Source organism: Aethalodelphis obliquidens, unplaced genomic scaffold (assembly GCF_003676395.1).
Source record: "Aethalodelphis obliquidens isolate GAN/ISIS:26980383/991018 unplaced genomic scaffold, ASM367639v1 scaffold7, whole genome shotgun sequence".
Taxonomy (NCBI): Eukaryota; Metazoa; Chordata; class Mammalia; order Artiodactyla; family Delphinidae; genus Aethalodelphis; species Aethalodelphis obliquidens.
In genome coordinates, this window is record NW_020837951.1 from 30,223,339 (window position 1) to 30,242,216 (window position 18,878).

An 18,878-nucleotide genomic window follows, 5' to 3' on the forward strand; every position below is an offset into this window, starting at 1 on the left:
TTCAACCCTTTACTCAAATATCACCTTCTCCTGGCCTCTCTAATCTAAAATTCCACCCTACTGCCATCAACCCTGACACATCTTATCTCCTTACTCTGCTTTATTTTTTCTCCTTTGCACTTAGCACTAACATCCCATTCATATTCCCTACTTATCATATTCTGTTCCCTCGATAGACTAAAAGCTACATAGTTTTGTTCACTACTATATCCCCCAGAATCTGGAATAGTGCCTGGTAAAAGTGAGTATTATGGAATGAATAAATGATTGATTGGGTGATGTTTTGTTAACATCTTTGTTCATTTATTTTAATGCATAAGAAAATATTTTAATTAGTAAGTCAAGTTTTGTGTGCAAATGTGGCTTCTAAAATATATTAAATACATTAAACACTGATCTTGCTTATATTTGTGAACTGTCTCAAAAACATTTTTTACATAATTTGAAAAGTTCAGATTTTATCTCAGCTCCTATTCAAATCAACACATATTCTTAGTTAGTGACATAATTGGGAATTTTACTGAAGTAATAAGTTACCTCCAAGCAGATTAACCAATGACCTTTATCCTTTCAAGCAGAGTGGTATCTTGGGAGATCTGCTGATAAGAAAGATGGATACCTGAACTGCTTTGTTAAACACTCACTATGCACAAGGCACAGTGCTAAACCAGATTCTCACTCATGGAGTGCGATTAGACCCTTATCATACCATGACAGAGCTATTGTACTAGTCTTCGAAGTGGTCTCCTGGTCACTATCTCTTCCTTCCTATAGACACATTGTACCTGTTGCCAGAGCAGTATTACCAATGCAGACTTATGGTTACATCATTACTCTACTTCGAAATCTTCATGGCTCCCCTTTTCCTGTTAAATAAAATCCAGCCTCATAAAATGGACATGCAAAGCCTCTAGAGTTCAGTTGCAACCTGAATATGTTTCTACTCTGCTGTCCAATCTGATTGTTATACTTACCACCCCTTGTTAAATTTTCCACCTCCTACCTTTCCTCATGATATTTGAACTGGAAGATTTATTGAGAATTCATAGCTAGGCTGGAGAAGTAGTATGATCAGCACAGAATGTAGTGGTATTATTATTGGTCCCTGTGACCCAGGCTCTAAACTACTATTAAAAGAATTTAAGATTACTTTTCTCTCTTTTTTTTCCCACAGTGCTCTGTGGGCTTACATTTAGCTCATAATCAACTTAAATACTCCAGGTCTTATTTATATGACCTTCCATCAAGCCGAGTTTTACACATTCTTAATACAGTTTGTGAATTAAATGCAATCATGTGCATTTGACCCTCTCAATATCACTACTTTTCTTTCTGAAACTATGTATCTCTTGATTTTGCCATTTTTTCCACTTCTGCTATTACCTTAGCCCTTGTCACCTTAAGGCCCTTGTGAAACAGGCAGAGAGAGAGGAAGAGAGGAAGCAAGAGGCGGAAAGGAGCATTATTCCTCACAGCTGAAACTGTGCTCAGCCACCTTCTCCTTCCAAACCATTTCCTATATAGCTAGCAGGAAAACAAAATCTTTCTAAAATCAAATCTGATGATCCTGTCCCTCCTCAGAAAAATTCTCTCGATGGCTCTCCATTAGCTTCATCGTGGCCTCAGTCCTTTTGTAACTCACTTCTCACCGTCATCTCCAGCCTTATTTCTCACCACTTACCATCATGCAGCTTGCTCTCTCTGTCTCTGGCTTTTGCACATGCATCTCCCTGTGCTGACAGCACCAAGCCCCAGCTTCTCTTCCTGGTTAACTGTAACTCCTTCTTCAAGACTCAGCTCTCGCACCTGCTCCTCTCAAAAGCCTTCCTTGTCACCCCTAGATTGTGGGTGCCCTTGCTTTCTGTTCCAATGGCACCCAATTCTACCTCCATCAGGATGCTTATTACACTGGTTTAGAATTACCTGTTCGCTTTTCTTTCTCCCCATCACTAGACTTTGAGCTCCTTGAGAACAATGAGTGTGTCTTTCATCTCTATAACTCATACTAAGAACAGTGCCTGGTATTTGTATCAGTTTATCTTGCCAATAAAATTATTCCTGATTTTCCTTTTTCTTGTTCATCCAAGAAGAGTCCAGGGCAAGATAAAAAGGAACATGGTAGAAATCACTTCAAGCAAAAGCAAGATTTCAACACTGTAATCTTTTAGCTAACATAGTGAATATTCAAACTTGGCTATGCATTGTCATTCCATTACAAAGAATACATAGTGAAGGTGACAATAACTAAAGCTATTAATGAGATTTTTAACTTATCCTCTCTGTAAAACTGAAAATAAAAGTAATCCATCATTAATGGGAATTCTCTGAGACCCAATTTCTTGGTGCCAACTGCATGGTGAAACAAACACTGGATTTTCCAATCTGGGAAAATGAAAGACATTTAGATCCTGACTGATATGTCTTTCTGTGATAGATGAGTGCCTCAAAGACAACTGAGCATTGTTCTTTAGTCATGGCCATGCTGAATGCTATTTAACATCGATAATGAGGAAGAGGTTTTACTGGAATGAGGGAGTTATATAATCTCTAAAAGATTCCTGAAGACCGCTTTTCTGAGATGATTTTAGTATATATTTACTCAGTGGTAGTCCTTCGTAGGTCCATCCAGTTAAAAGTCTATAATCATTAAGCCCCAACTATTCTTAAAATAATGAAGGGCTTCTCTTTCTACAACTTTAACTTTACTTTCCTGATCACTAAATTGACCAAATAAAATTATTTACTAATAACTGTTTTATTCCCTAGGCTATGTCAGTGTGTGTGTGTGTGTGTGTGTGTGTGTGTGTGTGTGTCTTAACAAATCTAACAGTAAATTGCTCATCAGAAACACAGTTGTAGTCACCCTTCTATTATAGTACCTAGGTAATTATCAGTTGATTAATCTGTATATTTTAATGATTTGGTTCCCTACTTCCCTAAAGAAGCAGAAAACTGTTTGAAAGTCTAAGATAACTGAGACTTCATTACTTGTTGCTAAACAGAATTCATTTTAAGTGGTAGAGTCCCACTGGGGAGAGCTAACATGAATAATTACTATTATATGCAATCTACCAAAATGAGCAGTTTCATTGCATTTAGTGACAGTAGCATCTTCAAATGTGATTTACATTTATATCTGTAATGAAAATTAGTATATTCTTCACACTTTCTGATTTTTCTGTTTCTTCTATGGCAGCACAACTTCTTACTACTGGTATTTGCATTTATAAATTACAGAATAATGTTTGTGGCAAGCAATGGATGAATGTGTTTCATGAAGAAACACATTCTGTATCATCCAACTCCTCATAAAAATCTTCTATGTTACAGTCCACATTTCAATTTAATTTCTTTTAATTTGAAATAAGTCTTGAGTAGCCTCTATGAGTTTATCATAATGCAGTACTTTGTGCCTCCAACTAGAAAAGTTCTATTAAAAGACTAGGAAAAGTGACCTGGGACAGCCTTGACTGAAAAAATTTGAATGACATTAAATAATAATTACCATATCTGGAACATCTGTTCTATGTCAAAAGGTGTGGTATATACTTCACATGCATTATTTCTAACCCTTGCAGTAGAAATAATTTAAAAATAAAAATGTAATAACCTCCCCCATTTTGCTGATGACAAAACTGAAGCTTAGAGTTCAGTAAATTTGTGTCCAAGGACAATACTAGAAGGTGGGTGGACCAATATTCTAACACAGGTGTGTTTGATGTCAAAATGTGGGCTTTATTTCTGACACAAGGCCATAATTAAGAGTACAGAGGGGGCTACCCTGGTGGCGCAGTGGTTGGGAGTCTGCCTGCTGGTGCAGGGGACATGGGTTCGTGCCCCGGTCCGGGGGGATCCCCCATGCCGCGGAGGAGCCTGTGCTCCGCGGCGGGAGAGGCCACAGTAGTGAGAGGCCCGCGTACTGAAAAAAAAAAAAAAACAGTACAGAGGTGCCTCGAGCTCATATATTACCTCTTATTGTCTTATCTTCCCAAACTCAAGAAAGACAGAGACTGACCAAGCATTTCCCTGCCTTGTCCATAGCAGAACATATACTGACAGTGCCCTGGTTCCCAGGGTTAGGAATCAGTATATCATTCAGTTGGTAATTTTCCTTTCTTTGACTTCTGGCAGAAGCTCTCTCTAGAGCCAGAGCCAACTGTTTTTCTCTAATGACTTAGAGGGAGGTTAGCCTGAGGCTGTCCTGGGAACTGCAAGTCTATTTATCATCTTTTTCTTTATTCCATGGATGGTATCCAACACGCAGCTTAGACTGGCCTCATGCGGACAGACATGTTGATTGTTTCCACGCTAAACACTGATAACAAGATTTGGCTATTTTCTAGAATTATGAATATAATTTTAAGCAATCATAAAAGTATATACATATGTATTATAACTTATTCCTTGCACCAAAGATAATATATTGAGCTGATTTATTTGCAATTGAATGTGGTAAGCAGTAGAAATGAGACATGTTAAAGATGCTGAGAACCTTCATAGCTTGTAAGAATATATAATTAACCATTTACAACAGAAAACAATTAACACATTCCTTAACTAGGAATAAAGATTTGGAGTAAGACCACAAGTCAAGCACCCAGCCCAAGTGTTAGAACCTGAGGTTGAGATCTCATTTGCTCAATGAAATAGGGACTCTTGTCCTAGAAAGAGTCCAGCTTATTAATTCCTAAAGTAATTACAGGCAGTGCCTTTTGAAAAAAAAATAGAGTTTCTTCTTATTAAGACAGAGAAGAAAAGATGAGCACCGCTTCCGGACTTTGGCCTCACCTCTCTTCCTCACTTTTTGCCTTTGCTCCTCTTTGCCAGGTTTCTAGCCAACACCACTTTCAGAGGCCTCAGTGGTTCCATCAAAGTAAAAGGTTCCACTATCATCAGCTCAGAAAACAACTTTTTCATCTGGAATCTGCAACATGACCCCCTGGGAAAGCCAATGTGGACACGCTTGGGCAGCTGGCAGCAGGGGAAGATTATCATGGACTATGGAATATGGCCAGAGCAAGCCCAGAGGCACAAAACCCACTTCCAACACCCAAGTAAGCTACACTTGCGAGTGGTTACATTGATCGAACATCCATTTGTCTTCACACGGGAGATAGATGATGAAGGCTTGTGCCCTGCTGGCCAACTCTGTCTAGACCCCATGACTAATGATTCTTCCATACTGGACAGCCTTTTTAGCAGCCTTCATAGCAGTAATGATACAGTGCCCATCAAATTCAAGAAGTGCTGCTATGGATATTGCATTGATCTGCTGGAAAAGCTAGCAGAAGACATGAACTTTGACTTTGATCTCTATATTGTTGGGGATGGCAAATATGGAGCCTGGAAAAATGGGCACTGGACTGGGCTGGTGGGTGAACTCCTCAGTGGGTCAGCCCACATGGCAGTCACTTCCTTCAGCATCAATACTGCACGAAGCCAGGTGATAGATTTCACCAGTCCTTTCTTCTCCACCAGCTTGGGCATCTTAGTGAGGACCCGGGACACAGCAGCTCCCATTGGAGCCTTCATGTGGCCACTCCATTGGACAATGTGGCTGGGGATTTTTGTGGCTCTGCACATCACTGCCATCTTCCTCACTCTCTATGAATGGAAGAGCCCCTTTGGTATGACTCCCAAGGGGCGGAACAGAAGTAAAGTTTTCTCCTTCTCTTCAGCCTTGAATGTCTGTTATGCCCTCTTGTTTGGTAGAACAGCAGCCATCAAACCCCCAAAATGCTGGACTGGAAGGTTTCTGATGAACCTTTGGGCCATTTTCTGTATGTTTTGCCTTTCTACATATACAGCGAATTTGGCTGCTGTCATGGTAGGTGAGAAGATCTATGAAGAGCTTTCTGGAATACATGACCCTAAGGTAATACTTCTTTTAACTCTAGATTTCCTAATTGTCAGTTTTAACTCCATATATTGTATTTTATGCTGTAGTATGTCTATATTCTTTCATCTAACAGAAGAATATTCTCTGAACCATCCATAGAGACTAGTCCAAAAAAGCCTGTTGCCTGGTTGCACTAAATATTTCATTGTTTTATTAAATGAAACAAAAAGAGTGAGGGATGCTTTTAGGAGATGTTTGTTCCAGAGAAAGTCCTTCTGGTAGAAACATCTATTTGTGCAGTTTTTCCTTTGTTAGTTAACCATCTGGCAGAATAGCTATCAGGGAATAGTCTTACAAAGTATTTTCACCTAAAGTAAACTTCAAAATGAATTAATTACTTCTCTTGGAAATTAATGGAAATAAATAGTAAGGTCCATATTTTAAATTGTAAAGAAACTTTTTTTCACCATGAAAAATTGTAAAATGGAAAGAACTAACATTTTATCATAAGCACCCAAAGTCGGATGCTAGAAAACTCAATGGGTATAGACAAGAGTACTGAGCTAACTGAGGTGGCAAGGTTAGCTAGGAACAGGGTGTCCTTATAGAGTAAGGAAAACTGATCACCTTGGGGTTGGAGGAGTGTGCCAGCAGTCACATTACAACGTCCAAGAACATTCAAGAAAATTGTATCTATTCTAGGCCTCCTTTGATATCCTAGACATCTGACTGTAAGGGTAGAAGGGAGGAAGGGGGTGAAGTTCAGGTAAGCAGGTAAAGCAGTGGTGATACTTGAGTAAGGACAGCCATGTCTATGTTCTCTCTGGATTGAAACAAGACCTCTTTTGTGACTGGGAGTATGGAGACCTTGGTCCAACCTGGTGGGAGTAGAGAGGAGGGGGTTGTCAGGGCTCAAAGCAATTAGAATAGGACTCCAGGGAGTACTACAGTCCCAATGGGGAACAGAATGCAGATCCAGAGCAGAAGTGTATACCAATGTGTAAGACCCATCTAGGAGAGACTGGAGAAAGCTGCAATTCAGTGGGCATCCCCAGGACACAATGTGTTTAAAGCAACTTGAGCTAAGCTGAGCATTTCAAACTGTGAAACATTCACCATGCCTTTTCAAATATCCCTTTTCACATCAAATCTCATGGTATTGAACCATTTACTACATATTTTTATCAAACATTTAAAATTAATTACACAGAGCATGAACAAATAGGACATTTACAACTGTCTTTGTTAAATGATGGAGTGGCCCAGAAGGCTGGTGGCAGCTTTAGAGAATTCTCATAAATGGTTTGGATTAGGATATGGTCTGTTTTGCGAACAAATGAACATGAGAAATTTGACCCATATACTGAAAACCTCCTCGTAAGAGGCGTGAACCTCATGAAAAGATTCAACAAACAATGGGTCATTGACTAGGCAATGAATTGCATCACTTCTTATTGTGCACTCAGGACTTTAGGTTATCAGCTGGAGTTTAGTGAACACAAATAAGTTCTGTAGTATAAATACATGTGTTATCCTGAAGAGAGATTTTGGTGATGCTTCAGCATTCACACTGCACTGGTATTAGCAGCCTCTATTTATTCTTTGCCCCAAGAGGCCTATAGATCTCCCAAAGGTTCACCATCTTAAAAGAAACTTACTCGAATTTTCTTGCAAGAGTCTTGCAATGTGATGCTTAAATTACAAACTAGACTTGGAAACCATTCAATCCAATCTAGTATAAGAAACAATCTAATATATATGCCTGTTGTTGTGAAGATTCCAGACCATTATTGTATGTAAAAAGATGAACACAATACTGACTAGAGTTTCATTAATCAGAACCAAAGATTACCAAAATTGTTATGGATGTTACACATGAGAAACCTGAAGTAATGATTATTTTAGGGATTAGAAAGAACGCATAAAGATAAACCATACACAGAAGTAAAAGTTTTTTTAAACAAAAAGAAACAACCATTCCAACCCCAACTCCACCAGAATAAAAAGGTGACATTTTTATAATCTAACACAGCCCACAAGACAGAGTGAGAGGAAATGGACAATGTCAACTTTGTGTTACATCTAGTAAGGTCTTAAAGAAGTGGGACAAGCCTAAATCTAAAACATTTTCAACTTTAGATAATAAATGAAGATCCACTAAGGTTCCCAAAAATGTATTTCTCTTTCCTAATGTTGTTTCTATATTAAAGTCTCTCACTTTTTTTTTTTCATATAAAGACACCCAGATTATTTGATTAAGCAATACTCGACATCTGGGCTTTTGGCAAATAATGTTGGTGACAGAATTGTTCAGTTTTCATCCAGATGTATGGTATTATGCAGATGACATAATGTCCTCACCTTCCCATGGAGAGGTATGATCAAAATAATTTCCATACCCTTTCAGTCACTCAGCATTCATTCTTAAGTATATTCCACTCACTCACATGAGCTCTTTTCTCTCCTACCAATGCTCAATTCTTTGAGTGACTCTATCCTTTTTTTACACTAAATGATGCGGAGAAATTCAGAAGTGAATAAGTCAAGTGGGGAGAAAAGATAAAAAAGATAAAAACACAAGGAGAAATAACTTAGAAAGTTATGTGTTCGTAGGATTGAAAATTAGTACAGCCACTATGAAAACAGTCTGGAGGTCCTCAAAAAACTAAAAGTAGAACTACAAAAAATAAAGTTATAAGCATGCCAAAGTTTAGAAACAAATATGTAAAAGTTCAAGGAAAGTGTGATCACCTTCAAGGCAAGGCTTAATTAATAAGATAAAATGTGTGCTTATTCTTGAAGACGACTTGGAATTTGGACATGTGCGTCAAGGAAAGAAGAATGGACATTCCAAGCAAAAGAACAGAACAAACTACTTGGAGGTGGAAAGTATAAGGCACAGTCAGGATATCTTGAGGAGTTCTCTTTAGTCACAGCATGAAAGGAAAGAGAAGATCCAAGTCTGAAAAGTAAGTTCGGTTGAGATATCACAGGATCTTTGACATCAGGCTAAGGAAAGTGAATACTTGACACTAGAGGTCCATTGACATTTTTGAACAGTGGAATAGCACAGAGAAGCAGAATCCATTTAAGATGGTTTTTTTGGCAGCAGCACGTAAACACGATTAGAAGAGAAAGACAGTGGACAGAGTTGAAGTTATAGCTACTGTCACTAATAAAAAGAAGAAAGAGTCAAGAAACATTGCGGTGACCAGGTCAGTAGGACTCGGCAATTAATTGGATATGAGAGGCAACAAAGAGTCACACCTTCAAAGTTGCAGGCCCGAGTGTCTGAGCGAATGGTACCATTCAAGGAAGCAGAAAAGGCAGTTTAAGAGCTAGAAAATATGATGATCAGGTCAGTTTCACACTGGGCATCTTAAAAGCTGTATTGGACATCCAGGTGAAATCCACCAGGCATTGGGAAACATGGAGCCAGAGTTCAGGAGTGACACTGAAGCTGGTGGGAAGCTTGGGCAGAGAGGTGACACTGTGTATTAAAGCACTGGGGGAGTATGAGACCCCAAGGGAGAAGGCAGTAGGGAGAAAAATTACTGTCTGAGGAGAAGCAGCAGGCATAAAGTTGGAGTATGGGTTTGTGGAGAGATGAGGTGTAGAAGGTGAGGAGAAAAAAGTGCCCTGAAGCGAAGTCATGCAGGCCCTTGAATGCCTCTCTGTGGATTGAATTTTAACTTTTTGAGATAAAGAGTGATATTATCCCATCTGCCAAGGCAGTTATCAAATAGGACAAAGGCTGATCAGTGCCCAGTCCAAACCATGAGAATTAGCATGTGTGTGTCTTTGAATGTCTGATGAAACTGGGTTTATGTGGTTTGCTTTTTTCCGGTATTTTTCAAGATTCCATTTTCATAGCATGTTAGCTGAGGAGTGAAAAGGTATCATTTACATAGAAGTCACAGATCTCCTGTGCTTCTCTTGGGATATTTGTTTTTCCATGTAAGGTAAAAATCTCCTACATCTGAATGAGAGGTGATTTATGTGGAATGTTGGTCACACTCTGAAAATTCTTCTGCCCCTTACTCACAGTCTCATTTATTTTCATATCTTTTCATCCCCCTCAATTACTGGGTATCAAGACAGGTCCCATTGTACTATGCTGCCATTTTCATTCCATTTTCCCACAGCTCATTTAATTCACCCCAGGCAAATTTCCCTGTGCCTCCACATTAATGCTCTTGAACACTGGCCTCTTTCCCTTCTCTAACTCTTCTTTAGTTATCTTGGGATAATCTCCCCATGTCTTCCTGTTACATTGTGTGCCTGAAAACTTTGAGAATAACAACTCCCAGACTTCCCTAGAAGAATTTTATTAAGAAATGTGCTCCTGGAGGATCTTCAAGATGGCAGAGGAGTAAGATGTGGAGATCACCTTCCTCCCCACATATACATCAAAAATACATCTACATGTGGAACAACTCCTACAGAACACCTACTGAATGCTGGCAGAAGACCTCAGACTTCCCAAAAGGCAAGAAACTCCCAAGTACCTGGGTAGGGCAAAAGAAAAAATAAAAAAAACAGAGACAAAAGAATAGGGACGGGACATGCACCGCTGGGAGGGAGCTGTGAAGGAGGAAAAGTTTCCACACACTAGGAAGCCCCTTCACTGGTGGAGACAGGGGGGTGGGGGGAAGCTTTGGAGCCAGAGAGGAGAGCACAGCAACAGGGGTGCAGAGGGCAAAGCAGAGAGATTCCTGCACAGAGCATCGGTGCCGACCAGCACTCACCAGCCTGAGACGCTTCTCTGCTCCCCCCCTGGGGCAGGTGGGGGCTGGGAGCTGAGGCTAGGGCTTCAGAGGTCAAATCTCAGGAAGAGGACTGGGGTTGGCTGCATGAACACAGCCTGAAGGGGGCTAGTGCGCCACAGCTAGTCAGGAGGGAGTCCGGGAAAAAGTCTGGAACTGCCTAAGAGTCAAGAGACCATTGTTGCGGGGTGCGTGAGGAGAGGGGATTCCTTCCTAGTCTGCACACAGAAGGCAGAACACCGCCTAAACAAGCTCCTGAGATGGGCACGAGTCGCGGCTATCAGCGCGGACACCAGAGACAGGCATGAAAATGCTAAGGCTGCTGCTGCAGCCACCAAGAAGCCTGTGTGCAAGCACAGGTCACTATCCACACCTCTCCTCCCGGGATCCTGTGCAGCCCGCCACTGCCAGGGTCCCGTGATCCAGGGACAACTTCCTCAGGAGAACACATGGCACACCTCAGGCTGTTGGCAACGTCAGGCCAGACTCTGTTGCCACAGGCTCGCCCCGCATTCCATACCCCTCCCTCCCCCCACCACCAGCCTGAGTGAGCCAGAGCCCCCTAATCAGCCTCTCCTTTAACCCCCTCCCGTCTGGGTGAAGAACAGACGCCACAGGGCAACTTACATGCAAAGGTGGGGCCAAATCCAAAGCTAAACTCCAGGAGCTGTGTGAACAAAGAAGAGAAAGGGAAATTCCTCCATGCAGCCTCAGGAGCAGCAGATTAAATCTCCACAATCAACTTGATGTACCCTGCATCTGTGGAATTCCTGAATAGACAACGAATCATCCCAAAATTGAGGCAGTGGACTTTGGGAGCAACTGTAGACTTTGGGTTTGCTGTATGCAACTGACTAGTTTCTAATTTATGTGTTTCTCTTAGTTTAGTTTTTAGGGCTTGTTATCATTGGTGGATTTGTTTATTGGTTTTGTTGCTCTATTTTTTTTAATTACTTTTTTTATTTTTTAGTTTAATAATTTTTTTATTTTAATAACCTTATTTTATTTCATTTTATTTTATTTATTTATTTTTCTCCCTTTTCTTCTGACCCGTATGGCTGGCAGAGTCTTTGTACTCCTGCTGGGTGTCAGGCCAAAGCCTCAGAGATGGGAGAGCCGAGTTCAGGACACTGGACCACCAGAGACCTCCCGGGCCCACATAATATCAATTGGTGAAAGCTCTCCCAGAGATCTCCATCTCAACATTAAGACCCAGCTCCACTCAACGACCAGCAAGTTCCAGTGCTGGACACCCCATGTGAAACAACTAGCAAGATAGCAACACAACCCCACCCATTAACAGAGAGACTGCCTAAAATCATAAGTTCACAGACACTCCAAAACACACCACCAGACAAGGTCCTGCCCACCAGAAACACAAGATCCAGCCCCACCCACCAGAACACAGGCACCAGTCCCCTGCACCAGGATGCCTACACAACCCACTGAACCAACCTTACCCACTGGGGGCAGACACCAAAAACAACAGGTACTATGAACCTGCAGCCTGCAAAAAGGAGACCCCAAACACGGTAAGTTTAGCAAAATGAGATGACAGAGAAATACGAAGCAGTTGAAGGAGCAAGGTAAAAACCCACCAGACCAAATAAATGAAGAGGAAATAGGCAGTCTACCTGAAAAAGAATTCAGAGTAATGATAGTAAAGATGATCCAAAATCTTGGAAACAGAATGGAGAAAACACAAGAAACGTTTAACAAGGAACTAGAAGAACTAAAGAGCAAACAAACAATGATGAACAACACAATAAATGAAATTAAAAATTCTCTAGAAGGAACCAACAGCAGAATAACTGAGGCAGAAGAATGGATAAGTGACCTGGAAGATAAAATACTGGAAATAACTACTGCAGAGCAGAATAAAGAAAAAAGAATGAAAAGAATTGAGGACAGTCTCAGAGACCTCTGGGACAACATTAAACACACCAACATTTGAATTATAGGGGTCCCAGAAGAGGAAGAGAAAAAGAAAGGGACTGAGAAAATATTTGAAGAGATTATAGTTGAAAACTTCCCTAATATGGAAAGGAAATAGTCGATCAAGAGCAGGAAACAGAGACAGTCCCATACAGGATAAATCCAAGGAGAAACATGCCAAGACACATATTAATCAAACTATCAAAAATTAAATACAAAGAAAAAATATTGAAAGCAGCAAGGGAAAAGCAACAAATAACATACAAGGGAATCCCCATAAGGCTAACAACTGATCTTTCAGCAGAAACTCTGAAAGCCAGAGGGAGTGGCAGGACATATTTAAAGTGATGAAAGGGAAAAACCTATACCAAGATTAGTCTACCCAGCAGGATCTCATTCAGATTCCATGGAGGAATTAAAACCTTTACAGACAAGCAAAAGCTAAGAGAATTCAGCACCACCAATCCAGCTTTACAACAAATGCTAAAGGAACTTCTCTAGGCAGGAAACACAAAGGAAGGAAAAGACCTACAATAACAAACCCAAAGAAATTAAGAAAATGGTAATAGGAACATACATATTGATAATTACCTTAAATGTAAATGGTTTAAATGCTCCAAACAAAAGATACAGACTCGCTGAATGGGTACAAAAGCAAGACGCATATATATGCTGTCCACAGGAGACCCACTTCAGACCTAGGGAAACACACAGACTGAAACTGAGGGGATGGTAAAAGATATTCCATTAAAATGGAAATCCAAAGAAAGCTGGAGTAGCAATTCTCATATCAGACAAAATACACTTTAAAATAAAGACTATTACAAGAGACAAAGAAGGACACTACATAATGATCAAATGATCAATCCAAGAAGAAGATATAACAATTGTAAATATTTATGCACCCAACATAGGAGCACCTCAACTTAAGGCAAATGCTAACAGCCATAAAAGGGGAAATCAACAGTAACACAATCATAGTAGGAGATGTTAACACCCCACTTTCACCAAAGGACAGATCATCCAAAATGAAAATAAATAAGGAAACACAAGCTTTAAATAACACATTAAACAAGATGGACTTAATTGATATTTATATGACATTCCATCCAAAAACAACAGAATACACTTTCTTCTCAAGTGCTCATGGAACATTCTCCAGGATAGATCATATCTTGGGTCACAAGTCAAGCCTCAGTAAATTTAAGAAAACTGAAATCATATCAAGTACCTTTTCCGACCACAATGCTATGAGACTAGATATCAATTACAGGAAAAAATCTGTAAAAAATACAAACACATGGAGGCTAAACAATACACTACTAAATAACCAAGAGATCGCTGAAGAAATCAAAGGGGAAATAAAAAAGATACCTAGAAACAAATGACAATGAAAACACGACGGCCCAAAACCTATGGGATGCAGCAAAAGCAGTTCTAAGAGGGAAGTTTATAGCAATACAATCCTGCCTCAAGAAACAAGAAAAATCTCAAATAATCAACCTAACCTTACACCTAAAGCAATTAGAGAAAGAAGAACGAAAAAAAAAAAAAACCCAAAGTTAGCAAAAGGAAAGAAATCATAAAGACCAGATCAGAAATAAATGAAAAAGAAATAAAGGAAACAATAGCAAAGATCAATAAAACTAAAAGCTGGTTCTTTGAGAAGATAAACAAAATTGATAATCCATTAGCCAGAATCATCAAGAAAAAAAGGGAGAAGACTCAAATCAACAGAATTAGAAATGAAAAAGGAGAAGTAACAACTGACACTGCAGAAATACAAAGGATCATGAGAGATTACTAAAAGCAACTCTATGCCAATAAAATGGACAACCTGGAAGAAATGGACAAATTCTTAGAAAAGCACAACCTTCTGAGGCTGAACTAGGAAGAAATAGAAATTATAAACAGACCAATCACAAGCACTGAAATTGAAACTTTGATTAAAAATCTTCCAACAAACAAAAGCCCAGGACCAGATGGCTTCACAGATGAATTCTATCAAACATTTAGAGAAGAGCTAAAACCCATCCTTCTCAAACTCTTCCAAAATATAGCAGAGGGAGGAACACTCCCAAACTCATTTTACCAGGCCACCATCACCCTGATACCAAAACCAGACAAAGATGTCACAAGAAAAGAAAACTACAAGCCAATATCACTGATGAACATAGATGTGAAAATCCTCAACAAAATACTAGCAAACAGAATCCAACAACACATTAAAAGGATCACACACCATGATCAAGTGGGGTTTATCGCAGGAATGCAAGGATTCTTCAATACACGCAAATCAATCAATGTGATACACCATATTAACAAACTGAAGGATAAAAACCATATGATCATCTCAAGATATGCAGAAAAAGCTTTCAACAAAACTCAACACCCATTTATGATTTTAAAAAAACCCTCCAGAAAGTAGGCATAGATATAATAAAGGCCATATATGACATAATAAAGGCCAATATAATAAAAGCCATATATGACAAACCCACAGCCAACATCGTCCTCAATGGTGAATAACTGAAATCATTTCCACTAAGATCAGGAAGAACACAAGGTTGCCCACTCTCACCACTATTATTCAACATAGTTTTGGAAGTTTAACCACAGCAATCAGAGAAGAAAAAGAAATAAAAGGAATCCAAATTGGAAAAGAAGTAAAACTGTCACTGTTTGCAGATGACGTGATATTATACATAGAAAATCCTAAAGAGGTTACCAGAAAACTACTAGAGCTAATCAATGAATTTGGTAAAGTAGCAGGATACAAAATTAATGCACAGAAATCTCTTGCATTCCTATACACTAATGATGAAAAACCTGAAAGAGAAATTAAGGAAACACTCTCATTTACCATTGCAACAAAAAGAATAAAATACCTAGGAATAAACCTACCTAAGGAGACAAAAGACCTGTATGCAGAAATCTGTAAGACACTGATGAAAGAAATTAAAGATGATATAAATAGATGGAGAGATATACCACGTTCTTGGATTGGAAGAATCAACATTGTGAAAATGACTCTATTACGCAAAGCAATCTACAGATTCAATGCAAACCCTATCAAACTACCACTGGCATTTTTCACAGAACTAGAACAAAAGGTTTCACAATTTTTATGGAAACACAAAAGACCCTGAATAGCCAAAGCAATCTTGAGAAAGAAAAATGAAGCTGAAGGAATCAGACTCCCTGACTTCAGACTATAGTACAAAGCTACAGTAATCAAGACAGTATGGTACTGGCACAAAAACAGAAATATGGATCAATGGAACAGAATAGAAAGCCCAGATATAAACCCACACACATATGGTCACCTTATCTTTGATAAATGAGGCAAGAATATACAATGGAGAAAAGGCAGCCTCTTCAATAAGTGGTGCTGGGAAAACTGGACAGCTATACGTAAAAGAATGAAATTAGAACACTCCCTAACACCATACACAAAAATAAACTCAAAATGCATTAAAGACCTAAATGTAAGGCCAGACACTATAAAACTCTTAGAGGAAAACATAGGCAGAACACTCTATGTCATAAATCACAGCAAGATCCTTTTTGACCCACCTCCTAGAGAAATGGAAATAAAATCAAAAATAAGCGAAGAGGACCTAATGAAACTTCAAAGCTTTTGCACAGCAAAGGAAACCATAAACAAGACGAAAAAACCTTCAGAATGGGAGAAAATATTTGCAAATGAAGCAACTGACAAAGGATTCAACTACAGAATTTACAAGCAGCTCATGCATATCAATTTCCAAAAAACAAACAACCCATCCAAAAATGGGCAGAAGACCTAAATAGACATTTCTCTAAAGAAGATATACAGATTGCCAACAGACACATGAAAGAATGCTCAACATCACTAATCTTTAGAGAAATGCACATCAAAACTACAATGAGGGAGCCTTCCCTGGTGGCGCAGTGGTTGAGAGTCCGCCTGCCGATGCAGGGGACACAGGTTCGTGCCCTGGTCCGGGAAGATCCCACATGCCACGGAGCTGCTGGGCCCATGAGCCATGGCCGCTGAGCCTGCACGTCCGGAGCCTGCGCTCCGCAATGGGAGAGGCCACAGCAGTGAGAGGCCCGTGTATCACAAAAAAAAAAAAAAACTACAATGAGGTATCACCTCACTCCAGTCAGAATGGCCATCACCAAAAAATCTACAAACTATAAATACTGCAGGGGGTGTGGAGAAAAGGGAACCCTCTTGCACTGTTGGTGGAAATGTAAATTGATACAGCCACTCTGGAGAACAGTTTGGAGGTTTCTTAAAAAACTAGAACTACCATATGACCCAGCAATCCCACTACTGGACATATACCCAGGGCAAACCATGGTTCAAAAAGACACATGCACCGCAATGTTCACTGCGGCTCTATTTACAATAGCCAGGACATGGAAGCAACTTAAGTGTCCATCAACAGATGAATGGATAAAGAAGATGTGGCACACATATAGAGTGGAATATTACTTGGCCATAAAAAGAAACGAAATTGAGTTATTTGTAGTGTCGTGGATGTACCCAGAGTCTGTCATACAGAGTGAAGTAAGTCAGAAAGAGAAAAACAAATACTGTATGCTAACACATATATATGGAATCTAAAAAACAAAAACAAAAAAAAAAACGGTTCTGAAGAAACTAGGGGCAGGACAGGAATAAAGACACAGACACAGAGAATGGACTTGAGGATATGGGGAGGGGGAAGGGTAACCTGGGATGAAGTGAGAGAGTGGCATGGACATATATACACCACCAAATGTAAAATAGCTAGTGGGAAGCAGCCGCATAACACAGGGAGATCAGCTTGGTGCTTTGTGACCACCTAGAGTGGTGGGATATGGAGGGTGGGAGGGAAACGCAAGAGGGAGAAGATATGGTGATATATGTATACGTATAGCTGATTCACTTTGTTATACAGCAGAAACTAACACAACAATGTAAACAATTATACTCCAATAAATATGTTAATAAACGAAAAACAAAAAAGAAATGTGCTCCTAGGAATTGATGTCTTCAGCTCTTAGAGGCCATCTAAGCAGCCCCATCCTAAAAACGAGATTCCCAAGAATTCCATCTACTGTTTCCTTAAAACTACTTGTCTGTTACATAAAATAATTCAAATTATAGAAATAGTGTTTTCTTATTTTCGTGTAAATAGTATCTATTTCTAGCCCAAAAATTTGGCTATAGTTTTTTGATATCAGTCTTGGAATCTAAAAAAAATACTTATAAAATATTCCTATGGGAAATGTGTTTGGATGAAAACCTATTGACTTAAAAAGTAAGATTTATGATCTGTATTTATACCCAATCCAACAGAAAATTGAGTCCTGGCTTATACGCATCTGTAACCATGATATTAGATAACTTACGATGACTGTAATAGCTCCATTTTTCTTCTTGGACATAATTGTTTCGCATGCTGGCTATACATTTAACACAATTAATAAAACTGTTAAGCGTTAAGAGTGTGAACATTTTATCACCCTTTCAGAGTTGAGATTCACTGGCTTCAACCAACCACTTTGAATCAGAAATAAAATTAAAGGCAAAAGGCTGTGCAGGACAGACCACTTTATGATTCACTATATGTTACAGCAGCCAAGGCAAGTTGGAATGCTTTTCTTTTTCTGATAGGGTGTGGGAGGGAAGAAATAATCTTGTTGCTGGCTGCTCCTACAGATAACCCCAAGGGAGAGGGAATGGCCTGCTGTACAAATGAAATTCAAGAGGATAGTTCTATCCTCACTTAACTCAACTATTTTGCCAGAATAATTTACTTTACACTAAAAGTAATATATGTAGCTTCTCACAGCCTCCCACCAACAATTCTGGGAAGCAAGCTCCGTGTTTCAAAGCGGGTGGGCTCTTGAAGCATGAGACCATGAAAGCATGAATTTGTGAGTAATATATTTAATAGAGCTTATATGGGTATATCTCTGGCATAAAACTAGCACTACTCACTATAGGCAATGCAGAAAATAGAGTAATGTAGACAGGTGGAAGCAAGCACCCATTGCCTCATCATCCAGAGTCATTTACTCTTAGCCTTCTGGGATGATTGACAAGTGGATAAAACCTGCAGCATTATTTTTATCCAGTGAGCTCTTCATCTGGGTCTATGGTCTAAGGAGTAGACCTGGGCATTCTTAGAACATTCTAGCCATTGACATACAATCTGCTGAGGTATAAGAGATAAGAAAATCATTTCATAAATCATAAGTTACACTGAAAAATAAAGCCCTGCGTCCCCTCATAGAGTTGAATTGACCCAGTTGAAAGGATACATGAGCAGTTAAAATGAACTATTTGCTGATTTTAATGC

At 39.4% G+C, this 18,878-nt stretch overlaps 1 protein-coding gene across 1 annotated transcript in view; it reads left to right on the forward strand.

Moving 5' to 3' along the window:
* GRIN3A (glutamate ionotropic receptor NMDA type subunit 3A) overlaps positions 1-18,878 on the forward strand; it is a 152,664-nt gene that overhangs the window by 56,109 nt on the left and 77,677 nt on the right. Inside the window, exon 3 of the mRNA XM_027105340.1 lies at positions 4,828-5,875. Within this exon, the coding sequence (XP_026961141.1) occupies positions 4,828-5,875 (1,048 nt within the window). The remainder of the gene's footprint in view (positions 1-4,827; positions 5,876-18,878) is intronic.